At 42.6% G+C, this 22,483-nt stretch overlaps 2 protein-coding genes across 5 annotated transcripts in view; one reads left to right on the forward strand and one right to left on the reverse strand.

Annotated features, from left to right (window-relative positions):
* Positions 1 to 593: 593 nt before the first annotated feature.
* Positions 594 to 7,111, reverse strand: HNRNPA1 (heterogeneous nuclear ribonucleoprotein A1). Of its 4 annotated transcripts, XR_749152.1 has the most exons (12): positions 6,884 to 7,111; positions 6,202 to 6,318; positions 5,767 to 5,913; positions 5,401 to 5,611; positions 5,220 to 5,312; positions 5,041 to 5,133; positions 4,834 to 4,908; positions 4,473 to 4,628; positions 3,742 to 3,897; positions 3,386 to 3,445; positions 968 to 1,038; positions 594 to 742 (listed from the first exon to the last, which is right to left on the reverse strand). XR_749152.1 is itself a non-coding variant. In XM_010373868.1 (11 exons), the coding sequence occupies exons 1-10, from the start codon at positions 6,896 to 6,898 to the stop codon at positions 3,390 to 3,392; spliced, it is 1,119 nt and encodes a 372-aa protein (XP_010372170.1). In that variant the 5' UTR covers positions 6,899 to 7,111; the 3' UTR covers positions 594 to 1,038; positions 3,386 to 3,389. The 4 variants fall into 4 exon arrangements, 2 of the variants coding, with proteins under 2 accessions (XP_010372170.1, XP_010372169.1); XR_749153.1 differs by lacking the exon at positions 4,473 to 4,628; XM_010373868.1 differs by having other exon boundaries at positions 594 to 1,038.
* Positions 7,112 to 7,582: 471 nt separating this feature from the next.
* CBX5 (chromobox 5) overlaps positions 7,583 to 22,483 on the forward strand; it is a 44,588-nt gene continuing 29,687 nt past the window's right edge. The window contains exon 1 of the mRNA XM_010373870.2: positions 7,583 to 7,702. The gene's annotated coding sequence lies outside the window, so the exon portion shown is untranslated. The remainder of the gene's footprint in view (positions 7,703 to 22,483) is intronic.

The following is a 22,483-nucleotide window of genomic DNA, read 5'->3' on the forward strand; positions in this document are numbered from 1 at the left end:
TTGTCACTGCACTCCAGTCTGGGTGACAGAGGGACACTTCATCTCAAACACACACACAGAAAAACCTAAGCATTTGCTAGAGGGTACAATCATTGCTTCCAAAACAGCCCTTACATTTTCAGGCTCACTATCTTTGAGAAGCTAAGTCTTGCCTCCCATTCAGTTTACTTTCTTACTCCTGGCTTGGTAATTCTACTTTAGTATGAGACAGCTGGCCAATAAACCCAACTTGTTTGCCAAAGATGAAATCCATTATGTCCTTCTGCAACAGATGGTGAGCATCCCAATAGATGCTGTAAGTCCCAATAGAGACCTACTGAGCTCAATGGCAGTGCTACAACTTGATTTTCCCTTGTCAGGGGAGCTAGAAAAAGGACATGCTCAATTGGATCAACAGTCAAGTTTACTTATTATAATGAGCCAAAAATTACTCCAGCAGTGAAAACCCATTTCTATTTTCATTAAACCATAAAACTGAATGGGATAAATTTAAATACAGCAATTCACACTGTAATCAACCATATCCTCTCTAACCTGAATTTCAACATGTTATTAACCATAGATATAACAAAGGAGGACAAAACAAGCAGAACTAAGTTAAATACAGTTTATTAAAAAAACAACAAAAAACCAAAAACCCCATTTACAAAATGGAATTTGAGCTGCAGAACAGCTCATGTCAACTGCACGGCAGTGATAACGAAGTACAGTGGCTCAGATAAAGGTCTTCACAAGGACGTTCCTGCAAAAGGCAAAAGAGGTTATAAAGTATTTACATAAGCAGAGATGAATGACTACACAATTATATCCACTGTCACTACTGGGAATACCTGGTTGTACCAGTAACTTTTTGCAATTGGATGAGATTACAAAATGTTTTGGTTTGACGTACAGCTTGTCCTCCTCCCTTTTTACTCTGGGAACGCAGGGCATTCTTTTGCTGACCACTAACTTATAAAAAACTTACCTTTCTGCCACGAACTTGGACAGGTGAGTTTCTGTTTTTAAGAGCTGATAAGACTAGTAGCAGACTCCTCCCTAGAAAAGTAAACAGCCTTTAGAAGTAGCTCTCTTCTAAGACCAAGTCCCATCTCAAGCTAAACCCCCCATACCTCCCATTAATAGCCCACCCATCCCCCCACCATTTGGGGAAGAATCTATTACTTTGAGCCGTTATTTTAAGGAAATGGGTCAAAGGAAGATAAATAAAAGGGCAAAAATTTATATTCACAGTACAAATAATGTGCTCACTTCCTTCAACTGGGAGCCACCAATAGGGTGTCAATTTAAAACAATTCATCTCCAGAAAAACCAAGTTCAGCTTAACTGGACTAGTTTTGGCTCAATATATTAAGAAAAATGTTTAACAGAAAACTGGACTTTAAGCAACTATATGGATGTAAGTAAAATCTGTTCTTACCTACCCGCATAGCAATAAAACCTTTCCTCCTGGTTCTGACTGCTAGTCCTAAGAGTCAGGTGTGCCTTACTCTTGTCTGCCTCCTTCCTTGCGATGATCACTGAAATTTCACTCCCTCCTAGCTTTCATGGAGCGTGCCGTGGCCTGCCCCTGGCTTATCTGTACTCCACATACCACAAGTGTCTACTCTCAGCTGTAGAGTGTCTGAGCTCGGAGCCATTCGCGCTATACTTGCTAGCAGTTCCTAGTAGCTGAACATCTCTCCTGGATCTTTAAAGGCATTGTCACGAATCCTGAGGTATCTGCAAACTCCCTCAATAGTTAGGGTTCCACCTGCTATTGCAAACTCAGCCAGTATCATGGACTATCACCCATACTTTCCCACCCACCACCACCTCCCACCCACCTCCCACCACCCTCCTCCCCAAACTTCCAACACACCCATGGGATGGAAAATACAGTACTATTGATAAACAAATCTCTATGCTACTAGGTACAATAGCACTGAAATTGAGAGCACCAAAGGTAAGGCTCAAAAGAAATCTATATACAAATAACACATTATCGGATATTAACTGTTAAAGGTTTAGAAATCATTTTCTATACAATTAACATTTTAGGTAGGTTGTGTGACCTTGTGCCATAAAGGGAAACTGCAGTTAACACGAAATTACGTAGAAAAATTTAGTTTCTATTGGTATGGTTTTCATCTCCAAATTAGCTAGTATAGTTAACTGATAAAACCTCTGAAGGCCCACCCAACCAGAACCCAGTCAAACTGCAGTTTTCCTTTAATGTAAGCCTATCTTTATGTTCATTAAAATACTTTCTGATATTGCTTATTTTTAAAAGGCCTCCCAAACACTTCAAATCTGTGGATTTATGGAGCGGCATTAGCCAGCAGCTAGTTTCTATTCCCTGGCAGAGCTCTGAACTTGAATTGTGATAGAAGCATTCAACATCATCGGGGGAGTGGGTAGGGAAAGTCCAAATCTCTGCCAGTCCCAAATCCATACAGTTGTCATTTCATTCAAGAGAATTAAATCGTTTATTGATTACACATGATAATGGATGATACACAAGCTTCATTCCCATCTATAATTTTATCTGGTACCATTATTCAATTTAGATATATTGCATAGGATGTGCCAACAATCACTTTTATAACCAGTAATTCCATGATTTTGCTTGGGTAATCCCTTTTAATGGTGAACTTCAGGTCACAACAGTAACTATCAGTTCAACTACACCAAGGTTTCCGAAGACAATGGCTTCTCCACCCAAGCAGGTTGTATATAAATTCCAAATAGAACCTGGCATCACCCTGAAGGAATTCTAACTTCACACTGTTGGGGAAATTCACCAAGATGGCTTCAGAGTAGACTAACTTTACACAGCACATTAAAAAAAAGACATTTATTCAGCGTCACGATCAGACTATTACATTTAGCAATCAACAGCATGGGTGCAAAAAAAAAAAATCTACATTAAAACCCTTTGTTGGAATGCTTTACACTTTCCACAGAACAGAAACTAAAATAACCTGTTATACAATTAGTCACAAATACAGTCCTCGAGTTTTTTGCCCATACACATGAGTATTTGTCTAAAACATGTCTTCTTTGTAGCAGCTAGGCCCTGCCACCACTGTGCTTGGCTGAGTTCACAAATCTGTTGTAACCTGTAGCTTCCCTGTCACTTCTCTGGCTCTCCTCTCCTGCTAAGCTTTGTTTCCTGTTGAACAATATGGAATAAAGTTGTTAATCTAAACATATTAAGACTCAAGGCTACAATCCAATATCAAGTTTGCTTCCCACAAATTTTGCTGATCTGAATATTAACTTTATATCCACAATTACTGCAATTATAATGTTAACTATGTTGCACTGCTCAGCTACATTAGGGTTATTGGGTTCATCAGCAATTTAAAAAATTATGTCAACACACAAAAAGGTGCTTACTTACCTAATTAAAATCTTCTGCCACTGCCATAGCTACTGCTGCTGCTGGAACCGCCATAGCCACCTGAAGAGTACAATTTTTTTTTTAAAGTTTCAAAGTGCCAACAGTAACACAATGTTTTCATATTTGAGATAATAAAAGTTAAATTCAAGTGTCTGGCCATTTAAAAATGGCCCCTACTCCAAGGAGGTGGTAAAGTGGTCCCATGATTTTTAAAATGTGATCAAATTATCACTTTCTGAAGGTTCTAAACTGTAAACGTTTTGGTGCCTAGATATAGCAGTTAAAGGGCTTTCTTCCCAGCAGTAGCTACAGACACAACTTTTTTTACATGATCTGAAATTACACAGATACCATACCTTGGTTTCGTGGTTTTGCAAAGTATTGGCCTCCACCGCCATAGGGGCCAGAGCTTCTGCCTCCAAAATTTCCTCCCTTCATGGGTCCAAAATTTGAAGACTGATTGTTGTAATTGCCAAAATCATTGTAGCTTCCACCACCTCCAAAATTGCTTCCTATGAATGGGAAAGAGGGCCTTCGTCTGTTACCTGAGGATGATGCTAGTTTCCAATTCTGTTTAGTGGTCAGAATAGTAAGGTTGAGTTATCTGCCTTCCTTTCTCCCAAACTATGGTGACTCCAATCCTTGTATTTCATTCTCTGGGAAAGGCATTCAGTTGAATAATCCAGTAATAAAAAGAAAACTGGCCTAACTCACCATGACATAAAATAAAGAGATTTTCATAGTGGCTCAAGCATATTCTACAGCCTTGAAGGCCTTCATGGATCCAGGGCCACGGCAAGCAGAAGTATCTTGGATACATCAACTAAGCGCCTAAGGTCCCAAAGGAGTTAAGATACTAAATCCTTCTATGATACTAATCTAACTCAAAGACAATACTATCCACTTATCTCTACTAATTGGGAGTGAGGCGGCCCCAGCTTAAAGCTAGGAGGAGGTAGCATAGCAAGCCCATTTATTTTTAATATACCATGCAGTGTACCACACAATGCTTTAACAGCACCAGAACCCAAGCTCTAAAAGGCTAATCTAGCTGTCACACCAAGTACTTGGATCACTGGATACCTACCACTACCACCGCCAAAGCCGCCTCCGCCTCCGTTGTTATAGCTGTCATAGCTGCCACTCCCGCCATAGCCACTGCCCTGGTTTCCATAACCCTGTCCACCACTTCCATAGCCTCTGCTTCCTCCAGAGTAACCAGGGCCGCCTCCTCCATAACCACCTACAAGAATACAATTCTTCTCAATAAGACAAAAGTATTTGACAATGAAAACTTGTGCAAGTGTAATGGCTGAAGGCCTGCTCACAGCATGCGTGTTATGGGCAAGGTTGAGTTTGTCATGCACCAGAATTTTAGTCTCGTATCAACCTATTCTAAAGATCCAGTTTGCCAGGATTTTTTCTCTACTTAGTCCTAAAAAACTTACCATCATTACCAAATCCATTATAGCCATCCCCACTGCCACCATATCCACCACCACCACGGCTGCCACCAAAGCCACCTGGAAGAAAAAGTTTGAAGTTTTAAATGACTTGCACTGAAAGTGACATTCTGAATGCACTTCCCATACTGTAAAATCTACATAGCAAAGATGGTGTTAAGTCAGAACTACATGTACATAAACCATACATACCACGACCACTGAAGTTTCCTCCACGACCGAAGTTGTCATTCCCACCGAAACCACCTCCACGACCACCACCAAAGTTTCCAGAACCACTTCGACCTTAAGAAATGAAGTTTAAGCATTAAATCATTTATACCTGAGTATCTCAAAGTTACCTATAAGGTTTAATTAAGCAACAAGCATACCTCTTTGGCTGGATGAAGCACTAGCCATCTCTTGCTTTGACAGGGCTTTCCTAACTTCACAGTTGTGGCCATTCACAGTATGGTATTTCTGAACTAAAACAAATATAGACACATGGTCTCAGGATTTAGAATGCCACATGGATTGTGGAACCCTTACTAAATGCCACTATCGGATACTTACTGACGATCTTATCCACGGAGTCATGGTCGTCAAAGGTTACAAAGGCAAAGCCCCTTTTCTTGCCACTGCCTCGGTCAGTCATGATTTCAATCACTTCAATTTTCCCATACTGTTCAAAATAATCTCTTAGGTGATGTTCTTCAGTGTCTTCTTTAATGCCACCAACAAATATCTTTTTCACAGTTAAGTGGGCACCTGGTCTTTGAGAATCCTAATAGGAGGAAAACCACAGGTTTAGACTAGCAAACCCTATATTCAAATAAAAAATTGTTCTGAAGTTTAGAAAACTCCTGAATCTTAAATCCATAGCAGCACATCTCTAAATAAGTCGAAGGGAAAAAAAAAACCCAACACAAAACAACTCACTTCTCTTGAGACAGCTCTCTTTGGTTCCACAACTCTTCCGTCCACCTTGTGTGGCCTTGCATTCATAGCTGCATCCACCTCCTCCACAGTGGCATATGTGACAAACCCAAAGCCCCTGGAACGCTTGGTGTTTGGATCTCTCATTACCTGAGAACAGTGTTAATTTATGTAACACAAAGTCTGACCGCAGAAGCTTTTGTCATTTTAACTTTGAATAGGGCAATAGGAAACTTTACACCAGCCTTTTATAAAAAACGGTTCAGTTTCCCACTACCCTAGATTTAACAGGTAGCTTTTAAAATCAAAGCAGAATGTTCCTTTGTCGACAAAGTTCTAACCATAATGCTACTAACAACTTTCATAAGCATTCAGAGAGGACTGCACCAAGATATGCCAAGGAAATCGGCTATTTTACTGCTTTGTTCCAATTCTTACCACACAGTCCGTGAGCGTTCCCCATTGCTCAAAATGGCTCCTCAGGCTCTCATCTGTTGTTTCAAAGCTCAACCCTCCAATGAAGAGCTTCCTCAGCTGTTCGGGCTCTTTAGGAGACTGGAGTGGGGGAAGGGGGAAGTGTTAAATGGACTACAACACGAAACAATTTCCATCAAGGAAAAAAAAAACCAGACACCAACTGTGTACCTAGCACTTATTGTTCGTTCAGGTCGCAACAAGCCACGTGCTTCTCCCTATCAAGGGAGGCAGTACGCTGGGGGTTGGGAGTGCTGGGAAATCGCAAGCGCATGCGCCTCTCGTCGTCTTCCGACGCACGCGCAACAAAGGCTTGGGCGGGAGGGGTCCATCTCCATAATGGGACTATCCGCTCTTCAGAAATCTCGCTCACCAAGGCAAGGTTTAAAAAAAGACAAAGATCCTGTGTGCCTAAGAATTTTGCTACGAGTAGCAAGTCCCGCGTGATAACTCATGGTTGGCGGAGAGCGGCCTCATGGCGATCAAGAGGACAAAATGGCGACTTGAACTTTGGGAGGGGTAGGCCTGGGCAGCGACCGAAGTTAACTATAGAATCGGCTGGGGCAAGGAACGAAACCAAGCCACATCTTACCGATTCAGGAAAGGGAGAGGAAAAAATTCAAGTTGGAAAGCTCGCCTAACTCACCTCTGACTTAGACATGACGGCAGGGAGAAGAGAGACTTTAACGATGCTTCTTCGGCGGCGTCCACGGGCAGAAAGGAGCAAGCTGACGAACGTATCTGCCAGCCTACCTTCGGCCTCTCTTTTTTACCCCGCCTCCTCGCTTTCGGCATTGGTAGACTCCGCCCTGGAACAGCTCTGATTGGACATTTGAAATCGCTTCCCCTTACTATTGGCCTGTGGTGCCACATTGCTGTGTAACGTCATTCCTTTGGGCGGTTCTACGCGTCTCCACCCCTTGGAGTCAATTGGTTCTCGAGTAATATTATTGTTAACCAGTCTGATTGGCTAACCGACCAATCATTCATGTTTGAATCTACCTGGGGTGTTTAACGCCTTTTTAATCTTCCACGCGTAAATATTACAGTCAAGTCGCTTGGCAAAGCATGATTAACACTATGTATTAGACAAGCAGTTAGCCAGGAGGTCACAGTTTTTTTGCAAAGAACGCTTGTTGACCGCACGTGTAGCAAAATGGCGAATTTTGCGCAGGCGCATTGAGAAGTTCCACCTGCCTCTGGGAACACGTGAAATGGCGGGCAGGACTAGGCACTGAACCTACCGCGCCTGCGTGTTGGCGGGAGTTGGTCCTAGCTTTGCGCATGCGCAGTGGGCGGAGAAAAACGGTCCGGTCCCAGAATAGGTTGCGCAGGCGCAGGGAAGGATCCGTTTTGGCGGGCGGTTGGCGTTGCGCAGAAGGCGGCGGCGGTGGTGGCTAGTGGTGCGGCCTCACCAAACAGGAACAGGGCAGACGTTAGCGTGAGTGATCACTCTCAATCCCGGGTAAGTGGCAGACAGTCTTATCTACCCATAGTAGGTCTTGAACTGACTCCATTTGGGCCCGTTATTGTGTGAAATGAATGGACCGCGGGGTGGGGGATAGTCAAGGGGCAGCGGTGGATCGGGTCAACCAATAGAAGAACAGGGGGCGGGATGTTTTAATCCCTGTAGGTTCTTTGGAGCTGTGCAGCCGAAGACTTTGACTGGCTTGTGTATAGGCCAATTGGGTGTGCCTTGAGCTGCCGACTGATCGGCCCTTGGGCCATCGGAATGTGGGAGATGGGTTTTCCCCTTCTGAGCAGCGTCTCACTGAGCCAGTGAGCAGGAAGCGCGCGGTAGGTTGGGCTTCTCCAGGAGGCAGCGGTTTGACTCCAATGGGGAATGCGGGATCGGGCGGTTAAACGGATGGAACGAATCTGGAGCCAGTAGACGGACAGCCTAAGGAAAGCGCTGGGACCAGTCGTCCAATCGGCTCTCCAAAAGAGAGAGGTCTTCGATTTGGGGTTGTGAGGAAGGGGAGTCGGTGCCTGTAATGGCGTGTGAGGATGAATGTTTTATCCACAATGACTTTTCTAACGAAGCCTTTAGGCCTCAGTCCCATACACCTCCCTGAAAGCCTAAGTTTCCTCCTGTATTCCTCGACTTGAGCATTTTTCCCCCGCCTCCCCACTTGAGGTTTGGGGAACAGAGGAGGTTTTTGTTTGTTTTTTATAATACTTTCAGAAGTCGCTTCTTTAGGAAGACTGTTAAAATGTTAGAACGAATAGGAGAAATCTCTATATCCTGATAGTGCATATTTCCACGGACAATATGTTTGTAGGTCCATAGAAAAGTTTTGGAAAGCTACACACCAAAGTGTGTTAATCCTAGGGCTACAGTAGGATCGAGGCAGGCTGGTTCTTTAATGTTTAAAACTTTGCAAGATTAATGATTTGTGATTAAAATTAAATAAAAAATGAAGTCAGTTGTTTTGTGTTTCTAATCATAATCACATACTTACCACTCCTTTTCTGATTTATATAATCCATGTGCCCAGTGCTTTTATTTTAGTCTCTTTCTCCCGAGAACTTTCCCTCTCATACATTTCTTTTCTTTACACCATTAAAGATATCCTAAAACCCTCTTTTTGCTGTTCATTTGAGGATATCTGACTTTGGATTAAAAAAGAAACGCTTAAAGAGGGTAATATTTAGGGTTCTGGGGACAGAAGACTCATCCATCACCTGGATTATTCCTTGCCTTTTAATTAGATTTCCTTCGAAGTGTGTTTTACATGCAGTCTGTCTCCTTTTAATAATGCCCACTCTGCCTATTCCAGGATCTTTTGGAGAAATAAATAAATTTTGATAACATTGGCTGTATCAGAGTCTTACTGCTTTATTCAATAATTCAGGATCAAGGAAAAATACTTAAATACTGAAAATCAACTACCTATGAAGTACACTTATGACTAGAGACCTTTCCGACTTTATACCAAAGACAAACGATTTTAATAGCAGTTTATGAACAGAGGAAAAATTTCCATGTTCTCTGGCACTAGCAAAAGGACAAACCTATAATTTATACCTGGCTTTAAACCTATTTGTAGGTATGCTAGTAATAGGGTTGCTGAGTTTCTGAGAACTAAAGTGATACTGGTTGAGGGTATCTGTCCTGGATTTATTTAGGTTTGAAAGGAATACAGTCTTAACCTACAGCAAGATTTCTCAGCGTTAGCACTGTTGATATTTTGAGGCAGATAATTCTTTGTTAAGGGTATTCGGGGTGTCCTGTGCATAGTAAAATATTTAGCAAAATCCCTGGCTTCTACCGACTATATGCCAGTAACATCGCACCTCTCGCCACATCCCCATTTGTGACAATCAGATTGTTAACAGACATTGCCAAATGTCCGGGGAGGTAGGGATCGGGGATAAAATCTCCCTCGGTTGAAAATCATTCTTCTAAAATTCTGGAGCATGCAGGGCACAGTTTCGTGTTCCTGTAGTCCCAGCTACTCTGGAAGCTGAGGCAGGAGGCTTGAGCTCAGGAGGTCAAGGCTGCAGTGTGAGATGATTATGCCTGTGAATAGCTACTGCACTCGTCTGGGCAGCACAACAAGATCTTATTGCTAAAAAATAAAAATAAAATGCTAGAGTTTATTATTTTTTCAATATCCATTATTTTACCAATTGGAAAATGGGTAAAAGTGAGAGAAGATGGTTGAAGTGTTTAGGGAGTGGCATTTGGTAAATGGATCGCTAAATCCTGATGTTTGTCTCCTTAGATACAGAATTGATCCTTGTTCTATTTGATAAAAGGAAATTTTTATTAAAATTTTTACCACTTGATCTGGTGCCAGTGGCTCACGTCTGTAATCCCAGCACTTTGGGAGGCTGAGGTGGGCGGATCACTTGAGGCCAGGAGTTTGAAACCAGCCTGGCCAACATGGTGAAACCCGCCTCTACTAAAAACACAAAAATTGGGCCAGGCGCAGTTGCTCATGTGTGTAATCCCAGCCCTTTGGGCGGCCGAGGCGGGTGGATCACTTAAAGTCAGGAGTTCAAGACCAGCCTGGCCAACGTCGTGAAACCCCGTCTCTACTGAAAATACAAAAAAATTAGCCGGGCGTGGTGGCAGGTGCCTCTAATTCCAGCTACTCGGGAGGCGGAGACAGAATTGCTTGAACTTGGGAAGCAGAGGTTGCAGTGAGCAGAAATTGCACCACTGCACTCCAGCCTGGGTGACAGAGCGAGACTCCGTCTCAAAACAAAAAAACAAAAAAACCCACAAAAATTAGCCAGGCATGGTGGTGGGCGCCTGTAATCCCAGCTACTCAGGAACCTGAGATGGGAGAATCGCTTCAACCCGGAGGCAGAGGTTGTAGTGAGCTGAGATCGTGCCACTGCACCCCAGCATGGGCGACAGAATGAGACCTTGTCTCAGGAAAAAAGAAATGTTTACCACTTTTTGCAAATTAAACTTACACATACGATTGATTGCATCTTGTTTGGCTTCCTAAAATAATGGCAAATATGTTTTTGAAGAAGGTAGACTTTGCCTCACATCCGTCTTTTTCACTTGATTCTAGCTAGCCTCTTTACTGGGATTCTTTTGGATCCACGTTTCAAAACTTTTTTGACCTCAATAAGAAATATATTTTACAGTAATCCTGTACACACATTGAAACAGATTTCACTAAACAAACAAATGTGCAGAGCACTCTGATACTCTTTTGTCTGCAGTATACTATTTCATTGTCTTAAGAAAGCAGTCAATTTCCACCGAACTGATTTTGCAGCTGTTTATAGACCCAGAGTTTTGGGGGAAAAAAGACTGCTGATGTGAACAATAGGTCACCAAATCATGCCACTTTTGATTACTTTCTGAGTCAGTTCCTTCCATCTCCAGCCCCAACCCCTGGTACAGATGGTCCCTTACTTGTGATATTTCGACTTAAGATTTTTTTCACTTTTACAGTGGTGTGGAAAGCAATTTCCTTTCAGTAGAAACCATACTTGAAGTATCCACATAACCATTCTGTTTTTCACTTTTGGTACAGTAATCAACCAATTACATGAGATATTCAACACTTTATTATAAAATAGGCTTTGTGTTAGGTGATTTTTGTCCAACAGTAGGCTAATGTAAGTATTCTGAACACATTTAAGGGTAGGCTAGGCTAAGCTATGATGTTCAGTAGGAACACCTTAGGTGTAGGAAATGAATTTTCAATTTTTCGTATTTTCATCCTCTAAGTTAAGGAGTATCTAAACAGATTAAGCAGTGACCTGTTACTTGGTGTTTTTACTCATGTGTTTTACTTTGAAAGATTATAGGAGCCAAGCCGAGACTTTCTAAGTTTACTGTGGTGTGCAAGTGAAAATTGCTTGTTTTATTGTAAAGTCTCACAGTGCTTAAAGAGGGAAAACAATAAAAATATTGCAAAATCTCTCACAATGTGATAGGGTTTTTTGTTTATTTGTTTGTTTTGAGATGGAGTCTCGCTCTTGTTGCCCAGTCTGGGGTGCAATGGCGCAATCTTGCCTCATCTCAACCTCCGTCTCCCGGGTTCAAGCGATTCTTCTGCCCCATCCTCCTGAGTAGCTGGGATTACAGACATGTGCCACCATGCCCTACTAATTTTTAGTAGAGACAGGGTTTCTCCATGTTGGTCAGGCTGGCCTCGAACTCCTGACCTTAGGTGATCCGCCTGCCTTGGCTTCCCAAAGTGCTGAGATTACAAGCATGAGCCACTGTGCCCAGCCTCTAATGTGATAATTAGTAGATATGATGAACTTTTCTCTCTGGTGGTGAAATTTTAGTGCGTAATTTTTCATTGAAATTCTGGGAATATCACAGAGTTAGAAATCCTAACTTCCAGAGTGATACGTTGATACGTGTTGGGCCTCCAATTACAAAAGTTACAGCATTTGTGCTTAGAATTTAGAGACATACCGGCTGGGTGCAGTGATTCATGTCTGTAATCCCAGCACTTTGGGAGGCCGAGGCGGACGGATCATGAGTTCAGGAGATTGAGACCATCCTGGCTAACACAGTGAAACCCCATCTCTACTAAAAATACAAAAAATTAGCCAGACGTGGAGGCGGGCACCTGTAGTCCCAGCTACTCTGGAGGCTGAGGCAGGAGAATTGCTGAACCTGGGAGGCGGAGGTTGCAGCGAGCCGAGACTCGGCACCATAGCACTCAAGCCTGGATGACAGAGCGAGACTGTCTCAAAAAAAAAAAGAACAACTTAGAGATATACCTAACCATTGCAACCAAAATCTAAAAGGGGTGTTTACTATAAAGGGGAATATATTTTTTCACTGTTCTGTCTGAAAACTAGTAAGTGGAAAGCTTCAATTTGGGTAGTAGGTAAGCAGGGTGATAGTTGGGGAAAGGAAGAGTGAGCCTACATTTGAAGCGGCTGGATTTGTATATGGCTGGGGAAATTCTGGAGATTCTCAGAGCCTTTACCAATACTCTAGAAAAGAGAAAGATTTGGTATCAGGGTACAAAGATTTTTGAGGAAGACCAAGTATTTTTTTGCTTCTATTGAGATTTGTTTGTTTTTGAGACAGTCTCACTCTGTTGCCCAGGCTGGAGTGCAGTGGCGTGATCTTGGCTCGCTGCAACCTCTGTCTCCCAGGTTCAAGCGATCCTCCTGCCTCAGCCTCCCAAGTAGCTGGGATTACAGTCATGTGCCACCATGCCTGGCTACTTTTTTTGTATTTTTAGTAGAGACGAGTTTTCACTGTGTTAGCCAGGATGGTCTTGATCTACTGACCTTGTGATCCAACTGCCTCGGCCTCCTAAAGTGTTGGGATTACAGGCGCGAGCCACTGTGCCCAGCTCTATTGAGGGCTTTAACTGCATAGCATGATTTCTGTATCTTATTGATATAGCCCATTTAATTAATAACTGTCGTGGTAAAGCATTTCTAGTCTTTATTTTGTCCTTTTACTTAGATTGTTTTTATTTCCATTCACCTTACATGAAACTGGGCCTAAAGCTATGTTATGGATATTGATTTTAAAAGTAATAAATTACAACATGAGATACCACTTGATTCAGCATGGCTGTTTACATATCTGCTATTCATGAACTTGGACTCTGGGCAATCATCTTTTTCTCCTGACATAAGCTTTTATTTTTCTTCCTTGCTTATAGAGAATGATTTTAACTGATCATTGTACTAATAGGAAGGAGTCCAGGTCATCCTGAGAAGAGTTCGCTTGTCCAGAGTCCAAGATGCAGATTTGTTGGATTTCTGTAAGCCACTCGAAGCCACATATTCATTTCTGATGACAGCTTTACACTTGTGCTGGAAGAACACCCACTGTGACAACTGCTGCCTATGTTTAGTCTGTCCAGGAGCTCTACCAACTAGCATGTTTGCAGAAAAACCTACACTGTTCTTGTTAGCAGCTATGTAAATATTAGATCTTTCTGAGTTTCTCTTCTCAGATCTGCCAATTTCTTTGGGGCAAATTGTATCCTGCAGTTGCCTCAATTTACCCTTTGAAAATGAGGGATTAAAGGTTTTAGACATTCTTTGGGTTGTCTGAAACACAATTCTTTTTGGATCAGTAATGTTTTATATATGTCTACTTTATGATTTTTAAAATTTTATTCCCCCTGTGTATTAGTTTCCTGTGGCTGCTGTAACAAATTACCACAGACTTGGTGGTTTAAAACAAGAGGAGTTGGCCGGGTGCAGTGGCTCAAGCCTGTAATCCCAGCACTTTGGGAGGCCGAAATGGGCAGATCATGAGGTCAGGAGATAGAGACCATCCTGGCTAACACGGTGAAACCCCATCTCTACTAAAAATACAAAAAACTAGCCGGGCGAGGTGGTGAGTGCCTGTAGTCCCAGCTACTCGGGAGGCTGAGGCAGGAGAATGGCGTGAACCCGGGAGGCAGAGCTTGCAGTGAGCTGAGATCCGGCCACTGCACTCCGGCCTGGGCGACAGAGTGAGACTCCGTCTCAAAAAAAAAAAAAAAAAAAAAAAAAGAGGAGTTTATTCTTCTCACAATTTTGGAGCCCAGAAGTCTACAATCAAGATATTGAGGCCCTTTTGGAGGCTGTAGGAGAGACTGTGTTCTTTGCCTCTTTTAGCTTCTGATTATGGTCAGCATTCCTTGGCATGTCTCTCTGCTCTGTTTTCACATTGTCTTCTCTCTTGGGTACTTGCATCAGAACTCTCCCTCTACCTCTGTGTTATAAAGATACGTATGATTGCAAATAAGAAACCACTTGGATGAACCAGAGATAAATTTCTCCTCTCCTATCTTTTAATTCAACCTGAGAGAGCAGATTTAAAATACATTTTATTCCTAAAGTGGCAGGTCCCTGAAAAAAAATGTAGATTCATGTTTATTTTATTTTGAGACAGAGTCTCGCTTTGTCGCCCAGTCTGGAGTGCATTGGTGCAATCTCAGCTCACTGCAACCTCCGCCTCCCAGGTTCAAGCTATTCTCTTGCCTCAGCCTCCTGAGTAGCTGGGATTACAGGTGCCCAGCCAATTTATGTATTTTTAATAGAGATGGGATTTCACCATTGTGGCCAGGCTGGTCTCAAACCCCTGATCTCAGGTGATCCGCCTGCCTCAGCCTCCCAAAGTGCTGGGATTACAGGCATGAGTCACCACGCCTGGCCAGATTCATCTTTTAATCACATCTTTTGCTATATAAAGTAACATTTACAGGTTCAAGGGATTAAGATATGAATCTCTGTTGGGGGAGGGCCATCATTCAGACCACTACACACTGGTTCCCTAACCTCTACTCAAATAGATTTGACCTAATTCAGAAAAGAAAAGGTTATTTTTAAAGAAAGAGAGGCAAGTGAAAAAAGGCTCAGAAACCTGGGTTCTTGTCCTACCTCTGCCATTATCTAATGGTGTAACCATGGGTGAGCCATCTGCCCTCTTTAGTCCTTAGTTTCTTCATCTTATAGGGAAGGAGTTGGATAAGTGATCATTAACAAGCCTTCTAGACCTCAGACTTTATGAAGTGTCTCCTAAGTCATCTTGGAGTTTGCTTTTTAAGTCAATAATTTTTTTTTTTTTTTTTGAGATGGAGTATTGCTCTGTCGCCCAGGCTGGAGTGCAGTGGCGGGATCTCAGCTCACTGCAACCTCTGCCTCCCGGGCTCACGCCATTCTCCTGCCTCAGCCTCCCAAGTAGCTGGAACTACAGGCGTCCGCCACTGCCCCCAGCTCAATTTTTTTGTATTTTTAGTAGAGACGGGGTTTCACTGTGTTAGCCAGGATGGTCTCGATCTCCTGACCTCGTGATCCGCCCGCCTCAGCCTCCCAAAGTGCTGGGATTACAGGCATGAGCCACCGCACCAGGCCTTAAGTCAGTAGTTTTAAATGTGAATCAAAACGTTACAAATTACAACGTTTTGTGTCAGTGTAGTCCTGTTCTTGCCTAAGACTTGAAGGATGGAAGACTGAGCTGTTGGCTGAATGTTAACTCCTTGGGGTATTAACACAGGATAACCTGTATTTGTTAGCTGTGTGCTTAAACCTTTCTAAAGAAAAGGTTTTCTACAAGGGATGTAATAGACTAGCTGGGACATTTTCACTATATTTCTAGTGAGGCTATAGACTGTGTAGCCTGGATTTTCTTTCCAGTAGTAGTAGTTCATCAAAATTAAACACTGACAAATTTTTTTCTACCTGAAACTAGGTCATAGAGAGAGTAAAAATTTTCACTTGCAGTCTTATTCTTCAGACTCACTGAATGCCTGTTCCATCCTGTTTCATTACTAGGAAGGACACTAGATAAAGCCCTGAGCTTGAGATGTTGTACTTGAAAGGACTGTTTGAAGATCAGGTTTTATAACACACTTGTTATTTATTTCTTCTGTGGAGAGGGGGAACCAAATTGGATTCAAGTATTTTTCTGATAGTAATCTATGTTCCTTAGAATAAAGCAAGTTCATATCTGAGCCAGAGGGCATAATTATGTCAGAATAAAATATAATTATGTCGGAATAAAATGCTCTGTACTAAAGAGGTCAACTAACAGGCTGGGAAATCTTAAGTTTTGTTTTTAAGGCAAATCCTTGAACTCTCTGTGCCTCGTTTCTCATCCCTAAATCTGTGCACCTCACCTCACTGGGAGTTGTGGAGGGTAATATACTGCTAATTTGTTCAGTATTTCACAACAATAAATTATGCCTAAGATCTGATAAAACATAGCAAATCTCATTTATATGAATAGAGATAAGCATAGATAAGACTTACAGATAATAAAGAAAATTCATTAAAATTTTTTTAACTTCCTTGATTATTAAACATTTTTCCTTCTGTTTCCTATATATTTTCCAAAGTATTTTCTTATTATTTTTCCATGATAGACTTATGAAATAGGGCAAATAACAAACACCGGGTTATGTAATAAATGAATAAATCCATCAAGTGGATATAACAATTCTAAATGTCCTAAAAGCTAATAATAAAGCTTCAACATACACCAAGGAAAACAGAAATGAAGTAACAAGCCAGGCGCGGTGACTCACGCCTGTAATCCCAGCACTTTGGGAGGCTGAGGTTGGTGGACTACCTGAGGTCAGGAGTTCCAGCCCAGCCTGGCCAACATGGCGAAACTGTCTACTAAAAATACAAAAATTATCTGGGCATAGTGGTGTGCGCTTGTAATTAATCCCAACTACTCGGGAGGTTGAGGCAGGAGAATCGCTTGAACCTGGGAGGCGGAGGTTGCAGTGAGCTGAGGTTGCACCACTGCATTCCAGCCTGGATGACAGAGCAAGACTCCGTCTCAAATAAAAAAAAAAAGGAAATAACAGATATCTGCAATTATATTTGGAAATTTCAGTGCCTCTCAGTAACCGATAAAACAGGTAGACAAAATCAGTAAGGAAACAGAAGACTTGAACAACACTGCCAATAACCTGATATAATTGACATTTATAGAATAGTACAAGCAACAACAGAATACATGTGCTTTTCAAGTGTGCATGGAACATTTACACAGTTTATTTTCTGGGTCAGTAAGTCTCAAATTCAAAAGGATTCAATCATAAAGGTTTTTTTAAAACTTTAAACAGGGTCTTGTTCTGTCACCCAAGCTGGAGTTCAGTGGCACAATCATAACTCACTTCAGCCTGAAACTCCTGGGCTCAAGTGATCCTCCTGCCTCAGCCTTCAGAAAAGCTGGGACCACTGGCATGTGCCACCATGCTTAGCCCCCCCACCCTTTTTTTTTTTTGGTAGAGACAGGGTCTTGTTATGTTGCCCAGATTGGTGTCAGACTCCTGGGCTCAAGTGATCCTCTCATCTCAGCTTCCCAAAGTGCTGGGATTACAGGCATGAGCCACTATGCCTGGCCAAGGTATGTTTCTTTCCTGATCATAGTGCAATTAAATAAAAAATCAGTAACAAAGATATCAAGAAAAATCCCTAAATATTGTGAAACTACACAACACACTTCAAAGTAACCCACCTACAAAGAGGAAATTGCAAAGAAAACTAAAATATACTTGGAACTGAATGAAAATGAAAAGACAATATATCAGAACTTTTAGGATGAGGCTGGGTGCTGTGACTGTAAACCCAACACTTTGAGAAGCTGAGGCGAGAGGATCACTCGAGCCCAGGAGTTCGTGACCTGCCTGGGCAACATAGTGAGACCTAGTCTCTAGAAAAAACAAAACAATATCCAGGAGTGGTGGCTTGCCAGTAGTCCCAGCTACTTGGAAGGCTGAGGTGGGAAGCTCAGTGGAGCTTGGTAGATCAAGGCTGCATTGAGCTGTGATCCTGCCACTGCACTTGAGCCTGGGTGACAGAGACCCTGTCTCAAAAAAAAAAAAAACAAACTTGTGGGATGCAGTTAAGACAGTGCTTAAAGGGAAATTGATAGCATTAAATACTTTAACAACAAAAGCAGGTCACTGACAGTTTTGGCTCTATGAACCTAGAAAAAGAACAAATTAAATCCAAAGTAAACAAGAAAACAGTAATGATAAAAGCAGCAATTATTGGGATATAGAACAATAGAGAATATCAGTAAAATGGAAAGTTCTTTGAAAAGATGAATAAAATTGATAAATCAGGAAAAAAGATACTAATTGCTAATATTAGGAAATAAGGAATATCGCTACTGATCCTACAGATAAAAGTAATAAGGGAATATTTTGAAAAACGATATGGGCCGGGCGCGGTGGCTCGAGCTTGTAATCCCAGCACTTTGGGAGGCAGAGATGGGCGGATCAGGAGATCGAGACCATCGTGGCTAACACGGTGAAACCCGTCTCTACTAAAAAAATGCAAAAAAAAAAAAAACTAGCCAGGCGAGTGGCGGGCGCCTGTAGTCCTGGCTACTCGGCTACTCGGGAGGCTGAGGCAGGAGAATGGCGTAAACCCGGGAGGCGGAGCTTGCAGTGAGCTGAGATCTGGCCACCGCACTCCAGAGCGAGACTCCGTCTCAAAAAAAAAAAAAAAAGAAAAACGATATGAATACATTCAGTGTCTTAGTTGAAGTTAGAAACTTCCTTGAAGACAGACTACCAAAACTCACTTAAATACAGAACCTTGGGTGGGCATGGAGCTTTACACATGTAATCTCAACATTTTGGGAGGCCAAGAGGTCAAGACCAGCCTAGGAAACATAATGAGACCTCTCTACAGGAGAAAACAAGAAGAAAACGTCCGAACCTTACTGGCCCTATCTCTGTTAAGGAAAAGGAATTTGTAGATAGAAATCATCCCACAAAGAAAACGCCAGGCACAGGCCAAGCGCAATGGCTCATGCCTATAATCCCAGAACTTTGGGAGTCTGAGGCAGGTGGATCACGAGGTCAGGAGTTTAAGACCAGGCTGGCTAGCATGGTGAAGCCCCGTCTCTACTAAAAATACAAAAATTAGCCAGGCATGGTGGTGTGCTCCTGAGTCTCAGCTACTCGGGAGGCTGAGGCAGGAGAATTGCTTGAACCCCGGAGGCGGAGGGTGCAGTGAGCTGAGATTGCACCACTGCACTCCAGCCTAGACGACAGAGCAAGACTCTGTCTCAAAAGAAAAAGAAAACTCTGAGCCCAGGTGGCTTCACTGAAGAATTTTACCAAACTTTTTAGGAAGAAATACCAATTTTATACAAACTCTTCCAGAAAACAGAAGCAGGAACGCTTATCAAAACATCTATTTATTTATTTTGAGACGGAGCTTCGCTCTGTCACTCAGGCTGGAGTGCAGTGGTGCAATCTCGACTCACTGCAACTTCCGCCTCCTGGGGGGTTCAAGCAATTCTCCTGCCTCAGCCTCCTGAGTAGCTGGGACTACAGGCACGTGCCACCAAGAGACAGACTTTCACCAGCCAGGATGGTCTGTTTTTCCCGACCTCGTGACACACTCACCTCAGCCTCCCAAAGTGCTGGGATTACAGGCGTGAGCCACCACACCTGGCCCAAAACAGTTATTTTTAATGTCATCTACTGTCAGACATTTAACTTCTATTTGCTTTATATTTTTCAGAGTATTTTCTTGTTTTTCCCACAACAGATGTTTAAGTAGGGCTAATAACTAACAACCCATGAGAGTTAATGAAATTATCCAACTTGACCTTTTAGTGATCTAGTTGGGTTAAGACCCACATGTACTTACTCCTGTCCTGATCTTTCCACTATTGACAAGTTACCTTTTACCTTTTCTTTCTTTTTTTTTTTTTTTTGAGACGGAGTCCCAGTCTGTCACCCAGGCTGAAGTGCAGTGGCCGGATCTCAGCTCACTGCAAGCTCCGCCTCCCGGGTTTACACCATTCTCCTGCCTCAGCCTCCCGAGTAGCTGGGACTACAGGCACCCACCACCACGCCCGGCTATTTTTTTGTATTTTTTTAGTAGAGACGGGATTTCACCGTGTTAGCCAAGATAGTCTCGGTCTCCTGACCTCGTGATCCGCCCATCTCGGCCTCCCAAAGTGCTTGGATTACAGGCTTGAGCCACCAAGCCCGGCCACCTTTTACCTTTTCCATAACAACCTTTGGAGGAGGTGGTGACTTGACCAAGGAGGAACTTCAAAAATCCTCGCCTTAAAATTGAAAACTGGAATAGACTGTGCTCATGCAATGCTTGACACTTTTTAGGCCCTCAATAAATATCCTATAATCAACCAATTTTAGAACAAGGATCAGAATTACTATATTAATCATGTTTTTGGCATGGGATTTGAATTGGGAATGTAGTTGGAAACTGGACAAAAAGGGAGTCAGAAAAATGTTAATGTAACACATCAAAACACTCAATTGAAGAGCTGGGTAGTCTGAGATTACCCATCCCTTTAGCCATTTATCTGATGCCTTTCTTTGCATGTAACTATCAATATAGCTGAAGTGTAGAGCATACTTTTATGATATTGTGGCATAGTAACTCAACTTAAATGTCAATAGAGCTACTTGAAAAGACCTGCAAGGTTCCATAACTTCTGGTGTGGGTTTGTTTCTCCTGTCATCACCCATTATGTATTTTTTTTTTTACAGCTTTTAAATTCCCACAGAGAGAAATTGGTCAGGATCATAATACATGGCCCAGGAGCAGCCAACGATACCCTTGTATTTTTTTTGTTGTTGTTTGTTTGAGATGAAGTCTAGCTCTGTCACCCAGGCTGGATTGCAATGGTGCAATCTCAGTTCACTGTAACCTCCGTCTCCCGGATTCAAGCGATTCTCCTGCTTCAGCCTCCTGAGTAGCTGGGATTACAGGTGCCCACCACCACGCCTGACTAATTTTTGTATTTTTAGTAGAGATGGGGTTTCGCCATGTTGGCCAGGCTGTTCTCGAACTCCTGGCTTCAAGTGATCCGCCCGCCTCCCAAAGTGCTGGGATTATAGGTGTGAGCCACCATGCCCAGCCAAATGTCTTCTTTAAACTGATGCTAAGAAAACAAATTGTCAGCTGGACGCTGTGGCTCACGCCTGTAATCCCAGAACTTTGGGAGGCCGAGGTGGGTGGGTCACGAGGTCAGGAGATCGAGACCATCCTGGCTAACACTGTGAAACCCCGTCTCTACTAAAAATACAAAAAATTAGCCGGGCGTGGTGGCAGGCACCTGTAATCCCAGCTACTCGGGAGGCTGAGGCGGGAGAATGGCATGAACCCGGGACATGGAGTTTGCAGTGAGCCAAGATTGTGCCACTGCACTCAAGCCTGGGCGACAGAGCTAGACTCCATCTCAAAAAAAAAAAAATTGCCTGACTTAACACAGGCTCTTTGTAAAATGGATGATTTGGGCCGGGCGCGGTGGCTCAAGCCTGTAATCCCAGCACTTTGGGAGGCCGAGATAGGCGGATCATGAGGCCAGGAGATTGAGACCATCCTGGCTAACATGGTGAAACTCTGTCTCTACCAAAAAATACAGAAAAACTAGCCGGGCGAGGTGGTGGGCGCCTGTAGTCCCAGCTACTCGGGAGGCCGAGGCAGGAGAATGGCGTAAACTCGGGAGACGGAGCTTGCAGTGAGCTGAGATCTGCCACTGCACTCCAGCCTGGGTGACAGAGTGAGACTCCGTCTCAAAAAAAAAAAAAAAAATGGCTGATTTGTTGAAATGACCTGAAGAAGCCTTTGTAACCCTTAAGCTATTGAGTTCTAAAATATGCAAGCTAGATAGATTATGCCATGGTAAGGACTGAGTCTTAATTTTATGACTAATATTTGGAAAATGCTTTATCACCATAATTTTATTTGGGAATGAGCATTTTCAGTTTTCTTTTAATCCTTCCATATTTTGTGAACATGATCTGCCAAAGTGGTATGTATAAATCTAAGATTCATGATAATCTACTCAAATGTTGCTCTTACCCATTTTCCTCAAGATTTATTTGTGATGGTATTGCCAGGTTCTTTGTGAAAGGTGACGAGGTCTCCAAATTCATGTTTCATTACGCTTGAGAGGAGTGGATGTGAGATTACCACCCACCTGAGAGTGTGGTGCCTTGAGATGAGTTCAGTACATTTCCAAGGATAGAGTTGTTGGAAAACACCATCTGGAAGGCATTTTCCCATGGTGGTGCCAAATTCTGCTTTCTCATAAATCTTGAAACAATTGGATATTTAACCTCTTGCCCAGTGGTGGGTTTAGTTGTACCCTAACTAAATTTAAAGAAAAGTGATACTTTTTTTTATAGGGCAACATCTTATTCTATAAAATAGAATACGTGTTTCTGAAAGCTGGTAGTTGAGAGAGGAAATTCAGTAGATTTTAATGAGGGTGAAAAAAAAGAAAATCCAGTATAAAATGATGAGATATCAAGCAAGAATTTTTGTGTTACTACTAAATACACCA

This window comes from Rhinopithecus roxellana, chromosome 10 (assembly GCF_007565055.1).
Source record: "Rhinopithecus roxellana isolate Shanxi Qingling chromosome 10, ASM756505v1, whole genome shotgun sequence".
Lineage (NCBI taxonomy): Eukaryota > Metazoa > Chordata > Mammalia > Primates > Cercopithecidae > Rhinopithecus > Rhinopithecus roxellana.

Bases quoted from the DNA above. Each gene is read 5' to 3' on its own strand.
- HNRNPA1 (XM_010373868.1), bottom strand. The intron at 4,909-5,040 runs GTATGTATGGTT...TTTTTCTTCCAG, and splicing joins AGGAAACTTCAGTGGTCGTG to GTGGCTTTGGTGGCAGCCGT. The intron at 3,898-4,472 runs GTAGGTATCCAG...TCCCATTCATAG, and splicing joins CGGCTTTGGCGGTGGTAGTG to GAAGCAATTTTGGAGGTGGT.